Source organism: Anguilla anguilla, chromosome 16 (genome assembly GCF_013347855.1).
Source record: "Anguilla anguilla isolate fAngAng1 chromosome 16, fAngAng1.pri, whole genome shotgun sequence".
NCBI lineage: Eukaryota > Metazoa > Chordata > Actinopteri > Anguilliformes > Anguillidae > Anguilla > Anguilla anguilla.
Genome location: NC_049216.1, coordinates 14,461,894 through 14,482,522, shown reverse-complemented (window position 1 = coordinate 14,482,522; position 20,629 = coordinate 14,461,894). Strand labels below are relative to the sequence as shown.

Genomic DNA, 20,629 nt, shown 5'->3' with positions numbered 1-20,629 from the left:
GCACTCTTAATGGTAAAGTTAAAAGCCTTTATTTGAACATGGTAAGGAATAATTAAAACGTGCTGGACCTACACATTGTGGCCTCACACAGCCTTAATCAGGGTTTTGAAAGCATAAGGGGCACAATGTTACATATTCACTACCATCAAGTGTCATTCACAAATTAGCTAATGGAATGATTGGATAAAAATTGGAGTTTTAGTCCCATTTTTATCCAATTATTTAGGAATTATATAAAGAAACTACTTTTTCTGTTACTGTATACTTTATAACTCTATACACTGTTGAGTATCAATGATGACAACTACATATTTTAGTTGAATGACTCTCTGAAAGCTTAAATTCAATGTAGTTTTTGTATTTTAAACCATGTTATTTATGTAATAAGCATGATTATTACACTGCATATAGAAATGTATGAGGAATGACTCAGGGTATTCACTGGCCTCCCTGTGTAGGTTGTTGACTTGCTTGGCAGAGCAGCCCCTGAGCACCAGGCCACACTTACGGTGTCCTGCCGTGGTGAGGGCTGCTGGAGCTTCCTGGGCAGGCAGCAGCACTTTCAGGAGTTCTTCAAATACAGACTGAATCCTAAGCCTGCATTGCCCAAGATGGACGGGGTCACAGACTTCACTGAGTATCTTTCTGAGACAGTGGATGTGCCATCGCCCTTTGACCTCCTGGAGCCACCCACCTCTGGGGGCTTCCTAAAGCTGTCCAAACCATGCTGTTACATCTTCCCTGGGGGAAGGGGAGACTCTGCCCTCTTTGCAGTGAATGGCTTCAACATATTGGTGGATGGAGGTTCAGAACGCAAGTCGTGTTTCTGGAAGTTGGTCAGACACCTGGACCGAATCGACTCCGTTCTTCTTACGCATATTGGGGCAGATAACCTCCCTGGAATCAATGGGCTCCTCCAGAGAAAGATGGCTGAGCAGGACGAGGAAAGGTCACAGGGCTCCACCACCTACAGTGACTGGATGAAGAACCTGATCTCCCCAGAGCTGGGTGTTGTGTTCTTCAATGTTCCTGAGAAACTTCGGACACCTGAATCAACTCTAAAGGCTAAGCGCAGCATTGAGGAGGCTTCTCTTACTCTGCAGTACCTCAGCAAACTAGGAATAAAGCCCGAGCCACTATTCAGGGCGGTCAGCAACACTGTGGAGCCCATTACCTTGTTCCACAAGATGGGTGTGGGCCGTCTTGACATGTATGTTCTAAACCCAGTGAAGGACAGTAAAGAGATGCAGTTCCTTATGCAGAAATGGGCTGGAAACAGTAAGGCTAAAACAGGAATTGTGCTGCCCAATGGAAAAGAAGGGGAGATCTCTGTTCCTTACCTGACTTCTGTAACAGCTCTAGTGGTCTGGCTCCCTGCTAACCCTTCAGAGAAGATCATTAGAGTGCTGTTTCCTGGAAACGCTCCACAGAACAAAATCTTAGAAGGACTGGACAAGTTGAAGCACCTTGACTTTCTGCGTTACCCAGTAGCCACTCAGAAAGACATATCCTCTGGAGCACCCCCTACCATTGTAAAACAGACAAAAATGAAGCAAAGGGTCGACAGCAAAGAAAGCCTTAAATCTTCCCCCAGGACAAATGTAGCCTCAAAAGCTGCTAAGAAAGAGGGAGATGGGTGCGAGGAAATGTTTGTCACAGAGACAAAGAGTGGCTTTGTAAAGGAGAACAAGATTGAGAAAAAAGAGAAGAAACTGAGAGAAACTGATAAAATTACCAAGCCAGTGAAAGCTAAGACAGACTCATCTGAGACAGTAAAACAGGAGAAAAAGAAGCTAACTAAGGAAAAGTCTATGAAAAAACATACAAAGGACAGGGTGTCCAAGATGGATGAGAAGAAGGACAAAGAGAAGAAAGAGATCAAGAAGGTAAAGAAAGATGATTCAGCTAAAAAAGATGATAAAAAAGAAAGCAAAATGAAGGAAGACAAAAAGAAGGATGCAGCTAAGCCAGAATTAAGAAAAATCACTAAGCCTGACCTAAAACCCTTTACTCCAGAGGTTCGAAAGACCCTGCACAAAGCTAAAACGCATGGAAAAACTGACAAAACCAAAGCTAAAATAGTCAAAGAACAAACAGCTGTATGTGCGCCTACTGCAGTACCAGCTACTGAAGAGATTCAACCAGAGACTCGACCAGAAACTCAACCAGTGATACAGCCAGGAGCTCAACCAGAGACTCTGCCAGAGATCCAATCAGAGACCCTGCCAGAGATCGAACCAGAGGCTCAGCCAGAGAGCCAAATAGAGGCTCAGTCAGTAAGCCAACCAGAGACCCATCAAGAGATCCAAATTGAGACTCAGCCAGTGATCCAACCAGACATACAATCAGAGACTCAACAGAAGACTGAGTCAGAGATTCAGCCAGAGATACATCTGAAATCAGAAGAACCAGTGATATTGGAGGATAGCTCCATCATTTCCTCCCCAGAAGATCTCACTAAGGATTTTGAGCAACTGAAACAGGATGAGCTATCCAAACTGGAAACAGTACCAGCAGACGATAAATTGATGTCATCAGAGCCTTGTGCAGATGACACTGCGGTGCTGAGCCCTCAACAGGAGGCGGCAGGACTAATCAAAGTTCCATCCCACACTATAACAGACACAACCTTACCACCCTTGTGGCCTCCTGATGATGGAGTAACAGCCACAGACACTGGGACTGAATTTCATTTCAGTAAGCAGCTCCCTAGAGAACTGGAGGCACAATCACTGGCTAAAGAGGAAGAACCATTTGAAGATGAAGGTGCAGCCATGGATGATGATGACATGGAAGAGGAGAGAGGACATGCTAAAACGAAAACAGTGGAGGAAGAAGGTGATATGGGAATGGGGGGTGAAGAAGATGAAGGAAAGTGGAAGGAGGTTAAAGACAATGAAGGAGTGGAAAGAAAGCATGAGGAAGAGGAGATGGAGAAAAATGAAAAATGTACAAGAAAGGGTAAAACACAGGAGGATCCTAAAAGGATGAAGGATGATGAAAAGGAAATCGGTGTCATGGAGCAAGCAGAATTAGAGGCGGTTCAAGACTTAAATGCAGTTGGTGATGAGGAGTTTAAGGCTAAAACCAAAGACGACAATATAGAAAACATTGACAAAATGGAGTGGGATAGTAAACAAATGGGAGATGACTTATCTGCAAAAGAAGATGAGGATGATGCTGGATATCTGTCCAACATAGGAGCCACCACTGCTGCCATTACATCAACTGCACAAGGAGCCACTGCTGCAGAGCATGTCTCCTATATTCAGGACGAGACTATCCCGGGATATTCTGAAACCGAACAGACAATCTCAGATGAAGAGATTCATGAGGAATCAGAAGACAGGATGCCACACCTCTGTTATGAAGTTGGGACCTATGACATTTCTGTCCCAGATGAAACTGGGTCCTTCCATGCCATCCATGGCATAGGGGAAGTGACAGCACCTGTCCCTGATACACTAGACATAGCAGCAAAGGGATTCATGGATGGACAAGACTCCGCATTAGCTGTGTACACTGCAAATGTAATTGCAGCACCCCTGGCAGAAGAGGAGCATATCTCCTCAGCTACATCCATCACTGAATGTGATAAACTTTCATCTTTTGCCACCTCTGTTGCTGAAGATCAATCCATAGCCTCTGTGACGGCACCCCAATTGGAGGAAACTGGAAGAGGCACTTTGTTTCTGGACACAGCTAGCAACATACCATCATCCGTTCAGGCTGAGGCCACCCAAGGGAGGGATTATGTGCACTCTGCTGGAACTATCTCACCTACATCCTCCTTGGAGGAGGACAAATATTTCAAATCACCTCCTTCTGAGGAGCTCCAGCCTGTCCCAGCAGTATTAGAGACAGGAGATGAGCCAGTTCAGGAACAAGTGGAAGAAGAAGATGAAGAAGATGATGAAGACCAGACACCCAATGTTGATATTTCTCTGAGTAAGCTCCAGGAAGGCTATGCATTTCATTCAATGTTCCATGACAGAGATTCTGAAATTCTCACTTCATCTATGCCACCCCCTACTTCACCACCACCTGTAGACACTCCTCACCCCCTTGCAGCTGGTGGAATACAGGCCTCTCTGACCAAAGAGGAGCCTATGTTGGGAGGAGCTACAAAACCTCCCTCTCCCCAACCTTATTTCTCCAGCATGCTGGAATCCAGTGCTTTCTTAGAAGGGGAGGAGAGATGCCTGAGTCCAGATGATAGCACAGTGAAAATGGCCTCCCCTACACAGTCCGGGCCTCCCAGCCCTGGCCTCACGCCCTCCCGTCAGTCACCCGTGGAGAAGGTTGATGAGTTCCCAGGACAGGAGGATAAAAATGGTGACAGGGAAAGTCCACCAAAAGGCTCAAAAACAGAAGAGGAAGATGGCAAAAAAGACAAGACAGAGCCTTGTCTGCACAAACATGAACATTTTGAACCTGCTGAGGTGGAGAAACTGCAAACTTTTGAAAAAGAAATTACTGATGCTGCTTTTTCCTCAGAGGAAATTAGAGAGGAGCTCTGCCTAATCCCAACAGAGCTTTCACTGAAACGGGAGACTAAGTCAGTTACCTCAGTGGATGAGTCCAGAGAAAAACAAGTGGTATCACCCACAGAAAAAGATGAAAAAGATTTTATGACAAAGGATATTTCCAAGGAAATGGTAGTTCCTGAAGAAAGTAATAAAGAGGTGGAAGAAGATGAAAAGAGGAAGGATGTACCTGTCAAACTGACAGAGGAAAAGCAGAGCACATTTCCTGATGTGAAGACCTGTGAGGCTAAGTCTTTTGAAGAAGGTAGGATGAGGGAGGAAGAGAAAAAACAGCAGGCGAAATCATTGGAAGATTCCTCCTTGCAAACCTCACAGGTTGGATCAGAAACAAGAAAGCCAGCTACAGACTCACACGAAGAACTCAAACCTAAGCTTCTACATTCTGAAGGAGAGGAAAAAGACAATGAGGGTGATGATGTTTGCTTATCTGGAGCACAGTCCAGATCTGAATCACTAGAGCCTGGCATGTCAGAGGTATCCAAAGTGACTCATCTGCCCTCTTCGATTATCTCTGATCAACTGGACTTGAGGAGCGTTGAACAAGCTTCCACAGTGTCCCCTGATACGTTTTCAGAAGAGGACTTACAAACATCACCCCTTGATGCCATAGAAGAAGTGAGGCATTTTCCACCTGTACCAGAAGAGGAGAGCACTATCCAAACAAAAACTTTATCACTGCCTGTCACCGACACTATGACCATTACCTCTGCTGTCATTGCTGTAACTCAACCCACAGAAATTGAAAAGGCATCTGGAAGCTTTATACATTCCATTAATGACAGCCAGGGCAGTGTGGATGAATCTGCTCAACCCGATAATATGATACCTTCACATAGTCCCAGCAAAGATGGTAATCAGTACTCCAGAGAAGCATCAGGGCAGCAGGCAAAAGAGGAGAAGCCAGAGAAGGAAGCAAAGCGTGAAATGGAGCGAGAACGTGAGGCTGCCTCTCCAGTCTCTGTTCCACCTACCCCATATTTCAGCGTGGAAAAGGACACAAATGAAAAAATCTCACAAGACAATAAAGATGTGCCTACAGACAAAGAGAGTCATGATGCAACTAAGTATCATCCTGAGGAGAAGCTAATCACAGAAGGACAAGAGTGGGATGCAAAGGGTGAGCTGAAATCAAAAATGGGACCTGGTGATACAGCAGAAACAGGCAGCAAAGCTATATTTGAGTCAGAAGCTAAAGAAAAGGTTGATAGGGGAGCTTCAGGAGCTTCTGTTGAGGAGCAGGACAGAGAGGAAATTCTGTCATTCAACAAAGCTGATTACCATGCAGCTGCTTTCAAAGAGACAGAGAAGAGTATTTGTTTTGATCGTGATAACTCTCCAGAACATGAAGTCCGTGAGAAAGGCCAGGAGGAGGAGAGTGAAAGGGAGGAGAGACAAGATACTCCTTTTGTCGATGGAAAAACCTTCATGTACACTGAAATCTATGACAACAAAACAACTGAACACCTGGAACCCAAACATCAACAGGAACAGCTTGACAAAAGTAAAGAAAAAACTATTGAGAAAGAGGAAACTAACGAGAAAGGGGAGTCTGCAGGCAAAGAGAAAACTCCTGAAAAAGAGGTTGCATCCGAGAAAAAAGACCTGTCTCCTTCAGCAACGACCGCAGCTGTGGACAATAATGGAATGTCTGCCCAAGAGGATGCATTTCCCAGGGGTGCGTCAGGTGAAAAATTGTCATCTTCACCCTTGCCAGACCAGTCTAATCTGGAGGCAAAATTGTCCACCTTACATGTTGATGATGTTCCAGAGAAACAGTCCGCAGAGAAGGAGACAGAGAAGGAAAAGACAACATCTGAGAATGAGAAAGAAAAACAATATGTACTTGAAACTGATAAAAGAGAATTTCCTTCAGGTTACCCTTTACCAGCAGAGAAAGATCTTTCCTCCTCAGTCTCTTTGTTTGATAACAAAGACAGCCACACCAGTACAGTCACCTGCACTAAATCATCAGGCCAGCACTTGGATGACAATATTATGGCATCTGAGTACTCTGACAATAGTAGTCCTGGTCCCAGTAAATCTGGGATAAGTCTCAGTGGAAAAGAGGGAGCCATGGTGATGGGTCATATGAGGTTAATGATGGAAGAAGAGGATGATGAGGATGAAGAAGATGTGGAGGCAGACGAGGAGGATGGCATGGGAGCGAATGACTCAGATTTGGAGAAAGGTGCCAAAGAAAAATCAGAAAAGGAACATGTAAGTTCTTTCAGCGATGCCACCAGCTCAAAATGTCCAGAGATGAAAGAAACAGAGACAGACATCTCCAGTGTACCTACATATGAGTATGGCTTCAACGGGCAGGGATCACCCTCTACATTTGCACCATCTCAACCCAGCCACAGCAGCCAACAGATTGAGGCTGAGGATGATGCTGAGGCCGAGGATGTTTCCCATTTTACCAAAGGCTACACTGAAATGGGATTAACAGGAACTGAAGAGCGTCCTTCTGAACCTAGGTATTCCTGTGATGAGGACAGCAGAGACTCTAATCTCAGCAGCCAGGTGGACAGCAAAGAGAAGAAAGACAGATTCCCTGATCAATCTGAACCTGCCCTGCCAGCTAAGCCAAGTGAAGATCACCACCACAGGGAGACAGAACTAAAGCTGGAAGACCAGGACACGCAAGACATCCTAAGCAAAGAATCTGAGGATTCTGCTTCTTTTAGTTTAGGCTACACAACCACACTGGCCACTGCACATTCCTCTGTCTCTTTCTTATCCACCTCTGCCTCCCCCTCTGACAACCGCCAGCTTGGAGAGGAGCGGGAGACACATGCTGTGACATCTGACACACCTTCCAGGCCTGAAAGTGCAGGCTTTGAATATTCCTCTTTTAAAGAGGATCACTCCTTTGTCATGGGTTCTCCTTTTTCATGTTCTGGGGGTCTGGTTAAAGACGAGTACCTGGAGGTCTCTGAAAAGCTGACCGTAACAACAACAACAACCACAGAGTCAACATCCAGCCTCACAAAATTCAGAGATGAAGAGATGAAGCCCTTCTCTTCAGTGGAGGATAAAACAAAACAGGATTTTGCATCTGAGCAGGATAAAAAGGAGCAGTATTTTTCATATAAGCTGGATAAGACAGACCAGCCTTTCATATCTGAAAAGGATAAGGAAGGTCAGCTGTGTCCATCAGAGCAGGCTAAGAAAGAACATGATTTTGCATCTGAACATGAAAATGAAGAACAATATTTACAATCTGAGCACGTTAGAAAAGAGCAGTTCTTTCCATCTGAGCAGGATAAGAAAGACCAGCCTTTCCCATCAGACCAGGACACGAAAGAGGGTTTTTTATGTGAACATGATAACAAAGAGCAGTATTTCCCATCTCAGCAGGTTAAAGAAGACCAATCCCATCCATGTGAACATAAGAAAGACCAATCATTCCCATTTGAAGATGCTAAGAAAGAGAAGCATTTCCCATTAGGGCAAGCTACTAAAGAGCAGCCCTACCAATCTGAAGAGGGTAAGAAATTGCAGCCCTGCCTATCTAAACATAAGACTGACCAGTCTTTCCCATCTGAGGATCAGAAAGAGCAGACCTGCTCACCTGAACATGAGAAAAAACTGCCTTCATCACCTGATGAGGCTAAGAAAGAACATGTTACAAAAGAACAGCCCTTCCCATCAGAACAGGTTAGTGAGGAGCTGCCTTTCCCCACTGAGCAGGCTAAGAAAGAGCAGCCTTTGCCATTAGAACAAGATAAGGAGAAGCCCTGTGCTTCAGAGCCGGATACAAAAGAACAGACCTTCCCTTTAGAACAAGCATTGAAAGAGCAGACCTTCCCTTCTGAGCAGGATGCAAACGAGCAATTTTGCTCACCTGAGCATGAGAAAAAACTGCCTTTAGCACCTGAAGAAGCTAAGAAAGAACATGTTACAAAAGAACAGCTCTTCCCATTTGAAGAGGCTAAGAAAGAGCAGCCCTTACCACCAGAGCAGGCTGCAAAAGAGCAGTCCTTCCGATCTGAAGAGGGTAAGAAATTGCAGCCCTGTGCTTCAGAGCCGGATACAAAAGAACAGACCTTGCCTTTAGAACAGGCATTGAAAGAGCAGGCCTTCCCTTCTGAGCAGGATACAAACGAGCAGACTTGCTCACCTGAGCATGAGAAAAAACTGCCTTTAGCATCTGAAGAAGCTAAGAAAGAACAGGTTACAAAAGAACAGCTCTTCCCATTTGAAGAGGCTGAGAAAGAGCAGCCCTTACCACCAGAGCAGGCTGCAAAAAAACAGTCCTTCCAATCTGAAGAGGGTAAGAAACTACAGCCCTGTGCTTCAGAGCAGGATACAAAAGAGCAGACCTTGCCTTTAGAGCAGGTTACGAAAGAGCAGACCTTGCCTTCAGTGCTGGATACGAAACAGCAGATCTTCCCTTCTGAGCAGGATATGAAAGAGCAGACCTTGTCGTCAGAGAAGGATACGAAAGAGCAGACCTTGCCTTTAGAGCAGGATACAAAAGAGCAGACCATGCCTTCAGAGCATGATACAAAAGAGCAGACCTTCCCTTCAGATCAGGATACAAAAGAGCAGACCTTTCCTTCAGAGAAGGCTACGAAAGAGCAGACTTTCCCTTCAGATCAGGCTACAAAAGACCAGACCTTCCCTTCAAAGAAGGATATGAAAGAGCAGACCTTGCATTCAGAGAAGGATATGAAAGAGCAGACCTTGTCGTCAGAGAAGGATACGAAAGAGCAGACCTTGCCTTTAGAGCAGGATACAAAAGAGCAGACCATGCCTTCAGAGCATGATACAAAAGAGCAGACCTTCCCTTCAGATCAGGATACAAAAGAGCAGACCTTTCCTTCAGAGAAGGCTACGAAAGAGCAGACTTTCCCTTCAGATCAGGCTACAAAAGACCAGACCTTCCCTTCAAAGAAGGATATGAAAGAGCAGACCTTGCATTCAGAGAAGGATATGAAAGAGCAGACCTTGCCTTCAGAGCAGGTTATGAAAGAGCAGACCTTGCCTTCAGAGCAGGATTTGAAAGAGCAGATCTTCCCTTCAGAGCAGGATTTGAAAGAGCAGACCTTGCCTTCAGAGCAGGATTTGAAAGAGCAGACCTTGCCTTCAGAGAAGGATATGAAAGAGCAGACCTTGCATTCAGAGCAGGATATGAAAGAGCAGACCTTCCCTTCAGAGCAGGATACAAAAGAGCAGACCTTCCCTTCAGAGAAGGCTACGAAAGAGCAGACCTTCCCTTCAGATCAGGATACAAAAGACCAGACCTTCCCTTCAAAGAAGGATATGAAAGAGCAGACCTTGCATTCAGAGAAGGATATGAAAGAGCAGACCTTCCCTTCAGAGCAGGATACAAAAGAGCAGACCTTCCCTTCAGAGAAGGCTACGAAAGAGCAGACCTTCCCTTCAGATCAGGATACAAAAGACCAGACCTTCCCTTCAAAGAAGGATATGAAAGAGCAGACCTTGCATTCAGAGAAGGATATGAAAGAGCACACCTTCCCTTCAGAGCAGGATACAAAAGAGCACACCTTCCCTTCAGAGCAGGATACAAAAGAGCAGACCTTGCCATCAGAGCAGGGTATGAAAGAGGTTTCCAGTGCAATAGGCTCCATGGCAGACCAGCCTCTGCATTCTGATCCATGCTCTTCTAAGCTTGATGAAGCTGAGGCACCAAAGAAACCCAAAGATCCTGGATCAGCTGCACCTTCTTCACCACAGTTACAATTTGTCCAGGAAGGGTCCCGCAGTCTGTTTGAGGTCTCTCCATTACAGCGAGCTGAATCCTCAGATAAAGACTTGGAACTAGAGAATAAAGGTAGTGACGAAGAGCCTGAGATGTGTGGTATGGAACAGAGCACTTTACCATGTCGAATTGAATGCCAAAGATCTCCCACGGTCCCTACCAAGCCAAAGGAAGGAGCGCAGTGCACCTCACTGACCCAGGTGGGGAGTAGCACTTTCCCTGATGTGCTGACATCATGTTCTTCCCATCAATCACCACATACTATGGACACATCATCAGATAACAGTGGTACACAATTCAGCATAGTCCTTCCAGGGACCATTTGTAGAGAAATGCCCAGCACCTCATTGGCAGCAGGTGAAAAAAACATTGAATATGAGGAGGAGGAGGAAGAAGAAGAGGAGGAAGACAAGGAGAGAGGGAGGGAGCAGTCAAGAAAGTTGAGCAATACATGTGGGATGCTGAAAGGTTTATATCCAGGTGATTCACCTCCACTTTATAGAGAAGTAGATGATGACCAGGAAGAAGAAGAGCGAGAGCCAGACCACCCTGCCCGACCCCTCTCACTGACATCAGCCGATCAGCCCTTCCACTCATCCATCTCCCCAGAGACATCCCAAGAAATAGGATGTGACCCTGAGCATCCGAGTGTCTGCACAGAGGTCACTTCCTCACACACATCTGCCAGCTTCTCATCCAGTGAATACAAGCATCGCAAAGGAGAGATCTCCCCATCATTCATTAACCCCAGCCCACATCAGCTGTCCAGTGCAGAGGAGGAAGCCCGGGACAGTGACCAGTCCGAGGAGGGTGAGGAACATCGGCAGCAGTCTTCAGTGAAGAAGAGATCCCACAAACATCAGCGCCACCACCATACCCATGGCCACCAGGGGGAGAGCACCAGTGCCACAGTTCCCAGGGTGATGCTGGCTGGGGAGGAGACTCCACCTACTTCATTGAGTGAATCTCTGGCTTCACAGTCTGACTCTGATGTGCCCCCTGAGACAGAAGAGTGTCCATCTATTACTGCAGAAGGCAACTTGGACTCAGATGAGGATGCTGAGCATTTGCCAGTAGACAAATCAGCTGGGGCCACTGGAACAGGTAGCCACCACTCACCATTGCAAAAACCATTGGAAAGGAGCCAGGACCCCCTGCCTGCACCAATGATGGACCCCTTTCCTCGTCCCCCTCACCCTGATGTTTGCATGGTCGACCCAGAGGTTCTGGCCAGTGACCAGAACCACACAGATAGACCATTCAAGAGGGATATGAAGGCTAACAAAGGTCTGCGGAAGTCACTGGGGAAACCAAAGTCAGCCTCTCCGGTCCGGAAAAGTGAATCTAAGGCAAGAAGATCCAGCACTCCAGTCAAACAGACCACTAAAGATTCCTCACCTCGAGCTTCTTCTCTGAGGAGGAAGGAGGCAGAGAAGACATCCAGAATCTCAAGGGCATCAGAGGGTCAGGGGTTACAAGGGGAAGAGAACCCTGGGAGAGGTCTGGTCAATGGGATCAAAAGCAACACAGGTATGACTGACTTGGGAACATATGAGTGATCTGGTAACATTCAACAGTTGCTTTGTGAATAAAAAATTTGAGAATGAAAGTGACACAAATTGATTGCAAATAGAATATATAAAGAATGAAGACATCAGAACAGAACAAATTGATATCAAGCGACTGTCATGACACTGTTAATTATCTGGAATTTAACTGAAAACACATAGTACATATACAAAAAAGAAATCCAGGATCTAACAATCCAGGATCTAATAAACTTTGGTGTGAGTCAATACAATTTAGAAATGGTATATAAAAGCCTTGTTGAGAGTATGTTTTCTATTAACATGCTTACATGGTATAGAAACATGAAAGTAAAGAGCAAAGGGAAATCAAGAGTAGTCCACATGCTAAGCTTCCTAGCATCCTAGCATCAAAATCTATGGAATGTGTACATAAAAAAACTCACAAGAAAGTAATATCTCATACACACTCTTTCTCCAATTTGAAAAGCTATTAGGATGTAGGATTTTATTAGGATCCCCATTAGCTGATACAGAACATCAGCTACTCTTCCTGGGGTCCACACAAAACACAAAAACATGACAAATAAGACACTTACAGACAAAACAACCAGGCAAGTGCAATGGAATGTCATGAATGCTACAAACCATTTATTCACAACTAATCTAGTAAAGCTACAGAGAAGAATGATCAGGGCAAGATAATATTATGCTCTGACACAATGGCTAACTCTGAAGTCTTAAATGATTTGATGTTGTATACTTAGTCTGTCCAGTTGGTGGCTGAACAGAGGGGTTGAGGTTTCCTGCTGGTTCACTGCTTAGTAGCATCCTATGTGGAACGGCCGACCACAATGGTGGGCAGTGCATTTTGGCTGCGCAATGACACAGAGGGAACCACTTTCTCTGAGGGGTCCTTCTTCCCAGAAAAAGACTAGTAGTTTATCTCTCTGAAACTAGTGCATTCAAATCAGGCTGAATTTGAATTCTCCATAGTGATTAATGGATTAAAGAGAGGATGGCCTTATTGTAAAGCTGAGTCCCAGCCTACTGGACAAGGTCTCTTGTGGTACAATATATGGTTCAAGGGTGAGGCCTGGCTTACCATGGCCAAGTCTGTTGTTCTTGTCAGTTAAAGCGATAAAGTTGCAGCTCTCCAAGCTAGTTCACAGAACAAACTGAAGAAAGCAGGGTAGGGCCCTGCTTTTATTAAGTGTCTTAACAGTAAAGCATAAAGTAAAATTCAACAAAGAAAATGATTGGCTGTGTCCATTCAAATAACAAGGAGCTGTCGGTCAGCTCTGCCATACTACAGGGTAATCTGTCTCTTGTGTGGGATCTGGTTCCCTTTCCTTACTACCTTTAGAGGTAGATGGGTGGCATTCTAAAAGGATAATGAAAGAAATAAAGGAAAATTTCCATTGTTTTTGTTTTCTATAACTGCTTGAGGCAAGGATTGAATGATGTGTGTCTCCATCACAAGGTTCTAACTCCCAGAAGTTTAGTTCAACTGCATCCTCTGGATCACCTATCTATGTGGACCTGGCCTACATCCCCAACCACTGCAGTGGCAAGAACGTGGACCAGGAGTTCTTCAAGAGACTGCGTGCCATGTATTACGTGGCGAGCGGGAATGATGTGGCCAGCGGGGAGCCAAGCCGTGGGGTTCTAGACGCACTGCTGGAGGGCAAAGCCCAATGGGGCTCAAATCTCCAGGTAAGCAGAACCTCTTTTTCTAAACTCTCATCTACTTCCATTGCCTTCAGCGAAAGTCATATACTTGTTCAGCTTCAACTCTCCTTACGGGTAGATGCTGTATAAGGAACATGATGATTGGGTTTGGTGAAGAATTTGACACACATTGTACATTCTTCTGCATGTTGACGTGATGACACAAAGCTCTCATCCCATTTTGTCTTTTTCTCTTCCTCTTCTTTCCCTATCCATCTCATGCCTCCTTTCCTCCGGCTAGGTGACACTAATCCCGACCCATGACACGGAGGTGATGCGGGACTGGTACCAGCAGACCCATGAGAGACAGCAGGAGCTCAACATCATGGTTCTGGCCAGCAGTAGCACTGTCGTCATGCAGGATGAGTCTTTCCCAGCCTGCAAAATCGAGTTCTAAAGGCCCAGATGGGCCATGAGTCCTGTAGCCCCCTGCTTCTGCCACTCTCCGTTTCTCCATCTATCCCTCTGTCTTTGTGTCTGTCTGTCTGTGGGATGAGGGAGGGAGCTGTTGCAGTCATCTCTTTAGTGATGCCCACACCTTTCTCTAAAAGTTCTATATTCGTTACCAGCCTATTTGAAGTGTGCTGCGCTCGTGTGTTTGGTCTCAATCACTAGCCTTGTATCACCAAACATATGCAAATGTCGCGCTGCAGCACGCCGAGTACACGCAAACTCCTGTGAAAATGTATGTTTACCAGAGAGAAAGAGTGTGTGAAAAGTATGTCTCTGTCTGAAGAAACAGGCTATCAAAGGAGTAAGTGTCTGTGCACTTTAAACTTTGCAAACCTTTTGAGGTAATTGATGCCTTTTTACCAGTGGAATAATGATATGAATACCTCTTTTTAAATTAGACTCAGTCAAAGCACAAATGTACCCTGTCTAATATTTAGCATGCAACCAACTGCAGCATAGGAGTTCCTTTCCCTTCTCCAGTGGGTGAATTTAAAATAATCCAAATTTCTCCTTTTAGCATTATCCCACTTATCCAAGAGACTGGGGTAAGAGTGCACTATCCCCCTTACTCTAGAGACTGGGTAAGCATGCACTACCCACTTAAGGGCACCCTCTCCCACTTACCCTACAGATTGGGTAAGTGTACACTACCCACTTTGCTAAGAGACCGGGACAAGTGTTCTACCCACATATCCTAGAGACTGAATCTTTGAATTTCTATAAGGCAGTGTTGCTGAGTTCTTGTGCTCTAAAACTAGAGTGCCATCTATACACCTGTTTCAGGTGTGGACCACTCCCCCAGAAGTACCTGTGCCTAATGTCGCAGGTGAAACTACAAACACTGAATATATGAGAAGCTTCTTTTACCTAACCTACAGAAACACTCTTACAAAGAAGGGAATGGCTGTTTAGGCTGCTGTTTTTAAGGGTAATTATATTAAGTGCTGAAATTAATATGTGGTACAACAGTAAAGAACCTTCTCAAATTCTCGTACTCTGTGGACACAGCTTTTCAGAAATGCGTTATATTTCTGTCTTTAGTGAAAAAATAATGCAAAATATTGAGCAGTCTGGAGTCTCCTGACTGCAGTATTGTACGCACAGTTTGCTTGTATACAGATAGGACTTCCCTCTGTGGAGGGATTCATTTCCCAAAGGGAGATTTTCTCTCAGAATGTGTTTCATGGGTTCAGCTCATGTGAAATGAAGTGCACTATAGTGAAATCTGTGGTTTATTAATGTATTCAATTTTCCTGTGTCATATATGACATGCATTTTAAGGCATGTAGTTGGAGTGTCAGTTAAAGAAGATTTTTGTTGAAAGAAGTGTTCAGTATGCAAACACCTGAGGGTGTTTACCTTTGCTGTGTGTGTGGTCTGGTCAGGTGGAGCATCTAGCCATCACTTGCTCTGCACTGTTTTATTGGAGCCAGACTTTTGCTGTTGAGCTGAGCTCTTAAGAATTCAGGCAGCAGAACCCGCAGGCTGTGTCTGATTCATGTTCTCCAAATGTGGAGAAACCGTACACATTTTTGCTAACTATGCTACAGCATGCTGTCACAGCATTGTGATCATTCTGTCCCAACACATTTTAATTATACTTGGTGAATATATAAATAAACATATATATAACATAAAGAACTGTGCATTAGACATAAAATAATAATTGCTGTTGCAAAGTAATAATTAAAGGGTGCCTTTGAGGCATTTTGTTGAATATAGTTGATCAACCATTGGTTCATGTAATAATTTAGCATTCTCGCTCCGTCTTCATCATGTTCTCTCAAAGTAAATTTGCACTGGTGTTTGAGCACGTTGATGTGAGACCTCTAGGGTATTGCACTAGATAAATGCAGCTGCCTATTTTCATGTATATTGTGTGTATTATGGGATTAGGATATTTTTACACATAAAATATATTGCAAGTCAATAAATTAAAAAAAAAAAAGACATGAGAATCTTATATATTCAAAATGTAATTGTCCTTGTGGCAGACTACTGGAATGTTTGTATGGGATTTCCTGTATTATGAATACAGTATTTTTTGCTTTGGTTCTATCATTCTTTGGTTTATTTTGAGAGTAGTGTTCACATGGGATGTAATAACGCAGAAACTTGATCTAAAGTTGTTTCACAGGTGTCCTAAGAGAGTGTCTCCCCAGAGAGCATGTATGAATGAGGCTGTGGTCCATGCACTCGTACCCGCTGTAAATGTAGCAATAGAGAAGGTTTCCTATGCTAGAATCTTGCTGACACCTGTCAATGCTAAGGAGCGGATATCCTGAATTACTGGGGATTTAGACATGTTAACTGTGCATGAAGCAATCCTGGGAGGATTTCTGCTTGATGGGGGTTTAACAGACACACTCATGTGCCTTGGGGTTTGGGTTGGGGAAGGGGGGGGGGGAGTAAAGGTCAAAGGTTAGAGAGAAGACTGTAGTTGAAAATAGCATTATCAAAGAGCATAATTGCACCAAGAAGAATTGCACTAGTGGTTCATTAGTTGATACATATGGATCAAAGATGAATGGATGTACTGAAGTTATAGTGAGAGTTAAGCACATATATAGACCTATCCCCATTTCTAATTTTGGAGTACAAACATTTTGGATACAAAATTGTAAGTGAATGAGCAAGGCCTACAGAATTTACCACCAACTGACAATGTATGAGTCTGCTTGTACAAAGTATCTTTCATCTGCAATGGTGTATGAACATTTTCAAATCTTGTGCTGATTTCTGGAATGCAGAGAGTATGCTTTGTACAGACAGTGAGACCGTACAGTTTAATAGTGAATGCATGGTGGTTATACAGTGTAGCTGTACACCTTTCTGATGGTAGTACCATATTTTTGTGTTCGTATGATTATAAAGTGGTCATTATTTGTTGAAAATTGTTGGTCTCCATAGCAGGGACCTGTGGATATGTTTTTGTTTTAATACCATGTCACATAAAGCTTGTAGATTATGTTTTTAAAACTGTCTTATATGTTTTATTCTAGATATCATATTTTTGGTCTACTTTTGTTTCTCGGTATTGTTAAACAGGCTTATCATCAACAGTATTATATTTTATAGTGATATGTGTTGCTTTAAAATGTTTGGGCCATTAGCACTAATCAGTCATGAGGCACCAGGTTGTTTACATGCGTCTTTTGCATTGCCGTGATTTTGGACAGCTGACAGACTGGATTATGGCACTTTGCTCTGTTTATGAAGGTTGTTTAACTATGTGTTCGCTTTCAAATGCTACAAAGCTTACAACAATGAGGAATAAACTGGGTCTTGTTGCGGGGGGGAGGGAGGGAGGTGCAGCAGGGGGCATTAAGCTTTAGCACAGCTGAACCCTCACCTGCCCTTCCCTGCCCTGCTCTGTCTTGCCTAGGGCTAAGTGTTAATGCCATGTGATTAGCCACAGAACATAGCCTTTGCATGCACATGGCTTTGCTGTAGGTGCATTTATATAAAGATACCAGGGCAGTGTCTTTAAAGTAGGACCTGCCTACTCTTCATGCTGCTATAAGTATGTAATCTAACAGGTTCATTAGATTGCTCTGTATGCACAAATACGTGCTCTTGGGGTGAGGGTTCCAAAGCGCTTGTTGTCATGGAGACCTTGTCAGATCTGGTCTTCACAGCTCAACATGTTTTCATCCCTCGCCTAACCAGAGCTGCATGAGCAAATCTTTCTAGTTTCTTAGCATATGTTGAGAGCATACACCAAAAGTATATATCCATGGCTTTGGTTCACATCCTTGTCTTTAGATACCTGAGTAGTCCGTTTCATTGTCTCCCTATTCTGTATCAATTATTACTATAGTTTCCTTGTCATTTGACCATACAGCTAGAAAAAAAGAAATAAAAAAATAATAATCAGTCTCTTAGCAGGGGCCTCTCCAGTCCCCAGATAAAAGACACACTCCCAAAAACAGTGGCAACTGGCAAATTCATACACATTCACAGACATACACACATACACACACATGCACATGCACACTCGCCTGTACCAAACATAGAAGCGTGGAATGGTATTTTTGAAAATAGAGCTGCCACTCTTAAAGCTGTTTCAAAGAAAAACTTCAGCTGAACTAAGACACTCTAGTCTGCGTAGTAAAATATAGCTAGTATGAAATGAAGATGGAGGACAACATGAGGGGACACATACAAAGATAGGAGAATAATAGAAGGAGAGAACTGAGACCCTGCTGTGTGTGTGTTGTGCGGGTATTGCTTTATTTTCCAGACTTTCAGGAGAACAAAACAAAGAAGTTATTTGATAAAAATGGGTCCGATCTTTGCTTCAAAGCCACTGTAGTTTCAACTGTAAGACTTCAAAGTGTTACGTATGGAACAAGACTTCAGATCTAACAATACTACTATGTATACAGAGAAATACAGCTATATACATGTGAAATGTGCATGTACAAACTGAAACAAACCAGACTGATCAGTTGATCTAAGACATTTAATTCTCCATGGACAGATTATAGATTTTTTTTCCAGGGAAAAAATGAGTGGGGGGTGGGGGGGGGGGGCGTCGTTGATGAATTTCTGTCAACTTTGTTTCCGCAGCTTTCTCCAAACCCTACATCCAGACAGGATATAATCATCAGATCATAATAATGACCATAATTATGACCATTATAATGAGCTTGGCTTGTTTCTGCATGTGGTAAATTATAATCCTGTATGTAATAGTTTAAATGGAAATTAAATCCTGTTTTAAAAAATGTTTAAAAAAATAGCAAATTGTATTAAAATACTGGTTCTGAAACAGCCATGCTTCTTTTTCCTGCGTGGGGTATTGTAAAGAGATTGCTGTGGTAGTTCATCTTTTCGGCACTGTGTTAATCTTAGTTGAGCGGTTATTTTGTGTGCAGTACTCTGTATCTCTCTTTGAATCTAAAATTAAATAGGCCTATTGCAGATTTATTGTAAAAGGGAAACAGCCTGATGATCACCAATAAATTTAATGAGAATCAGAGATGTGTGTGCAGTTGTGCTTTTCTGTCTTGGGTCATCCACGCTCTATATTTAGTGGAGCTACCTCCCCTGATGGAACACATGTCCATGTATTCATTAATAACATATTTAATATTTTCATATTCTTTTTACACAGTACAGTAGGTCTACGGAAGAAAAATCGTTTGCCATAGACGAAGTGAGCTACTGTAAGTGAAAAGGATCCATGTTTACCAGTTTTTTATTTTTCTTTATTTGTCCGAAGGTTTCAAGATTTCAATGTCTTGTTCAGAAAGTGCCTAATGTAGTCCCCCCCCCCCCCCCCAAAAAACACAAATTTACTGTTTTACATAACGTGTTTATAAAATGACATCACCACATTCAGGACAGTGACATGGGTACTGAATTTGGGACCCTTTCATTAGAGCTTGAGAGAATTATCTGGCACCTGTGCGTTTGAAATTGGACTGACGTAATGCTGGGAGCAGGAGGGGGAGCAGACCCACATTCATGTGCAGGAAAAGAGGTCTGGGAAGCAAAACAATGAAACAATTCTTCTGCCTCTCCTCGGAGTGCTGCTGAAGGAGGAGCAGTGCTGAGGGGTGGCACTGAAAGAGGTGGAGGGCTGAAGGAGGTGCGGCGATAGAGAATATGCAGGTCTGAAGGAGGAGCAGTGCTGAGGGGTGGCACTGGAAGAGGTGGAGGGCTGAAGGAGGTGTGGCAGTAGAGAATATGCAGGTCTGAAGGAGGAGCAGTGCTGAGGGGCGCTGAGGAGATGCAACAGTAGGCTGTTCTGCTGATGTCTCAAACTGCTGTATGAGTGAACGTGTGAGGGAAATAAAGGGAAACGTTTTGGATAATAGGTCTTTTCCCCTTTGTTTTTGACAGGTGAAATTTATAAGGCTTCTAAATGAGCAGGCAGCAAGCTCTGGGAGGGGCACAGTGAGTGAGAGAGAGAGCGAGAGAAAGAAGTGAGAAACTACTGTTTATACTGGGGGAGAACAGAGAAATTCAATACTCTAAACAAGCAGCCTTTTAGCATGGTTAGACTTTGAAAAGAAGAGAGATGTATTTGATCTAAACAAGTCCCCTACTGTAAATCCAGGGTGACTTACTTTCCAGAATTGTTTATTTTCATCTGAAATTGTGACTAAAGCCAAGCCCATATTTGAGCATAAAGGACTGATTCCTGACTGGCCAAAACTGTATTCCATACTGTACACACAATCAAAGCATACTTTTAAACAATGTCTGACTTGACTCCTGTCTTTGAGTTGTTTTCACCGCAATTACCAGCGTATTCTATCACTGTCAGTCTCCCAGTTTCCTGGTCTCACTGTCTCACAGTCACAAGCACTGTCTCATAGTCAGCATACTGGCATTATGGCGTACTGAGTGCTGCTCTGTGGGACAGCTCAGTGAGAGGTCAAGAGCCCAGATAAGTGAGAAGCTTGCTCTTCAAGCCCCTTAAACTCCTCAAAGCCTCTAGACTCTTGATCGTACAGCATATGGCTTACAAACAGGTTCACAGAACCCAGCAGACCAGTTGAATGTGCACAGCTTAAAATCAGAGTCGGGCATGATGCAAGGCTTGCCTGCTACAAAATAAGGCTTGAAGGACTAATTAAGGTTATTCTTCCTAGCTGACACAGAGCAGAGCTCTTTGTTCATGCTGCGTCTAT

General features: G+C 43.8%; 1 protein-coding gene across 2 annotated transcripts in view; it reads left to right on the top strand.

The window, feature by feature from the left end:
• Positions 1-18,969, top strand: part of LOC118215073 (microtubule-associated protein 1B-like) — a 44,588-nt gene extending 25,619 nt beyond the window's left edge. For both annotated transcript variants that reach the window (XM_035395491.1, XM_035395493.1), the window contains 3 exons: positions 459-11,805; positions 13,285-13,517; positions 13,774-18,969. In XM_035395491.1, coding sequence (XP_035251382.1) covers positions 459-11,805; positions 13,285-13,517; positions 13,774-13,929 — 11,736 coding nt within the window. In that variant the 3' untranslated portion in view covers positions 13,930-18,969. The remainder of the gene's footprint in view (positions 1-458; positions 11,806-13,284; positions 13,518-13,773) is intronic.
• Positions 18,970-20,629: the final 1,660 nt, after the last annotated feature.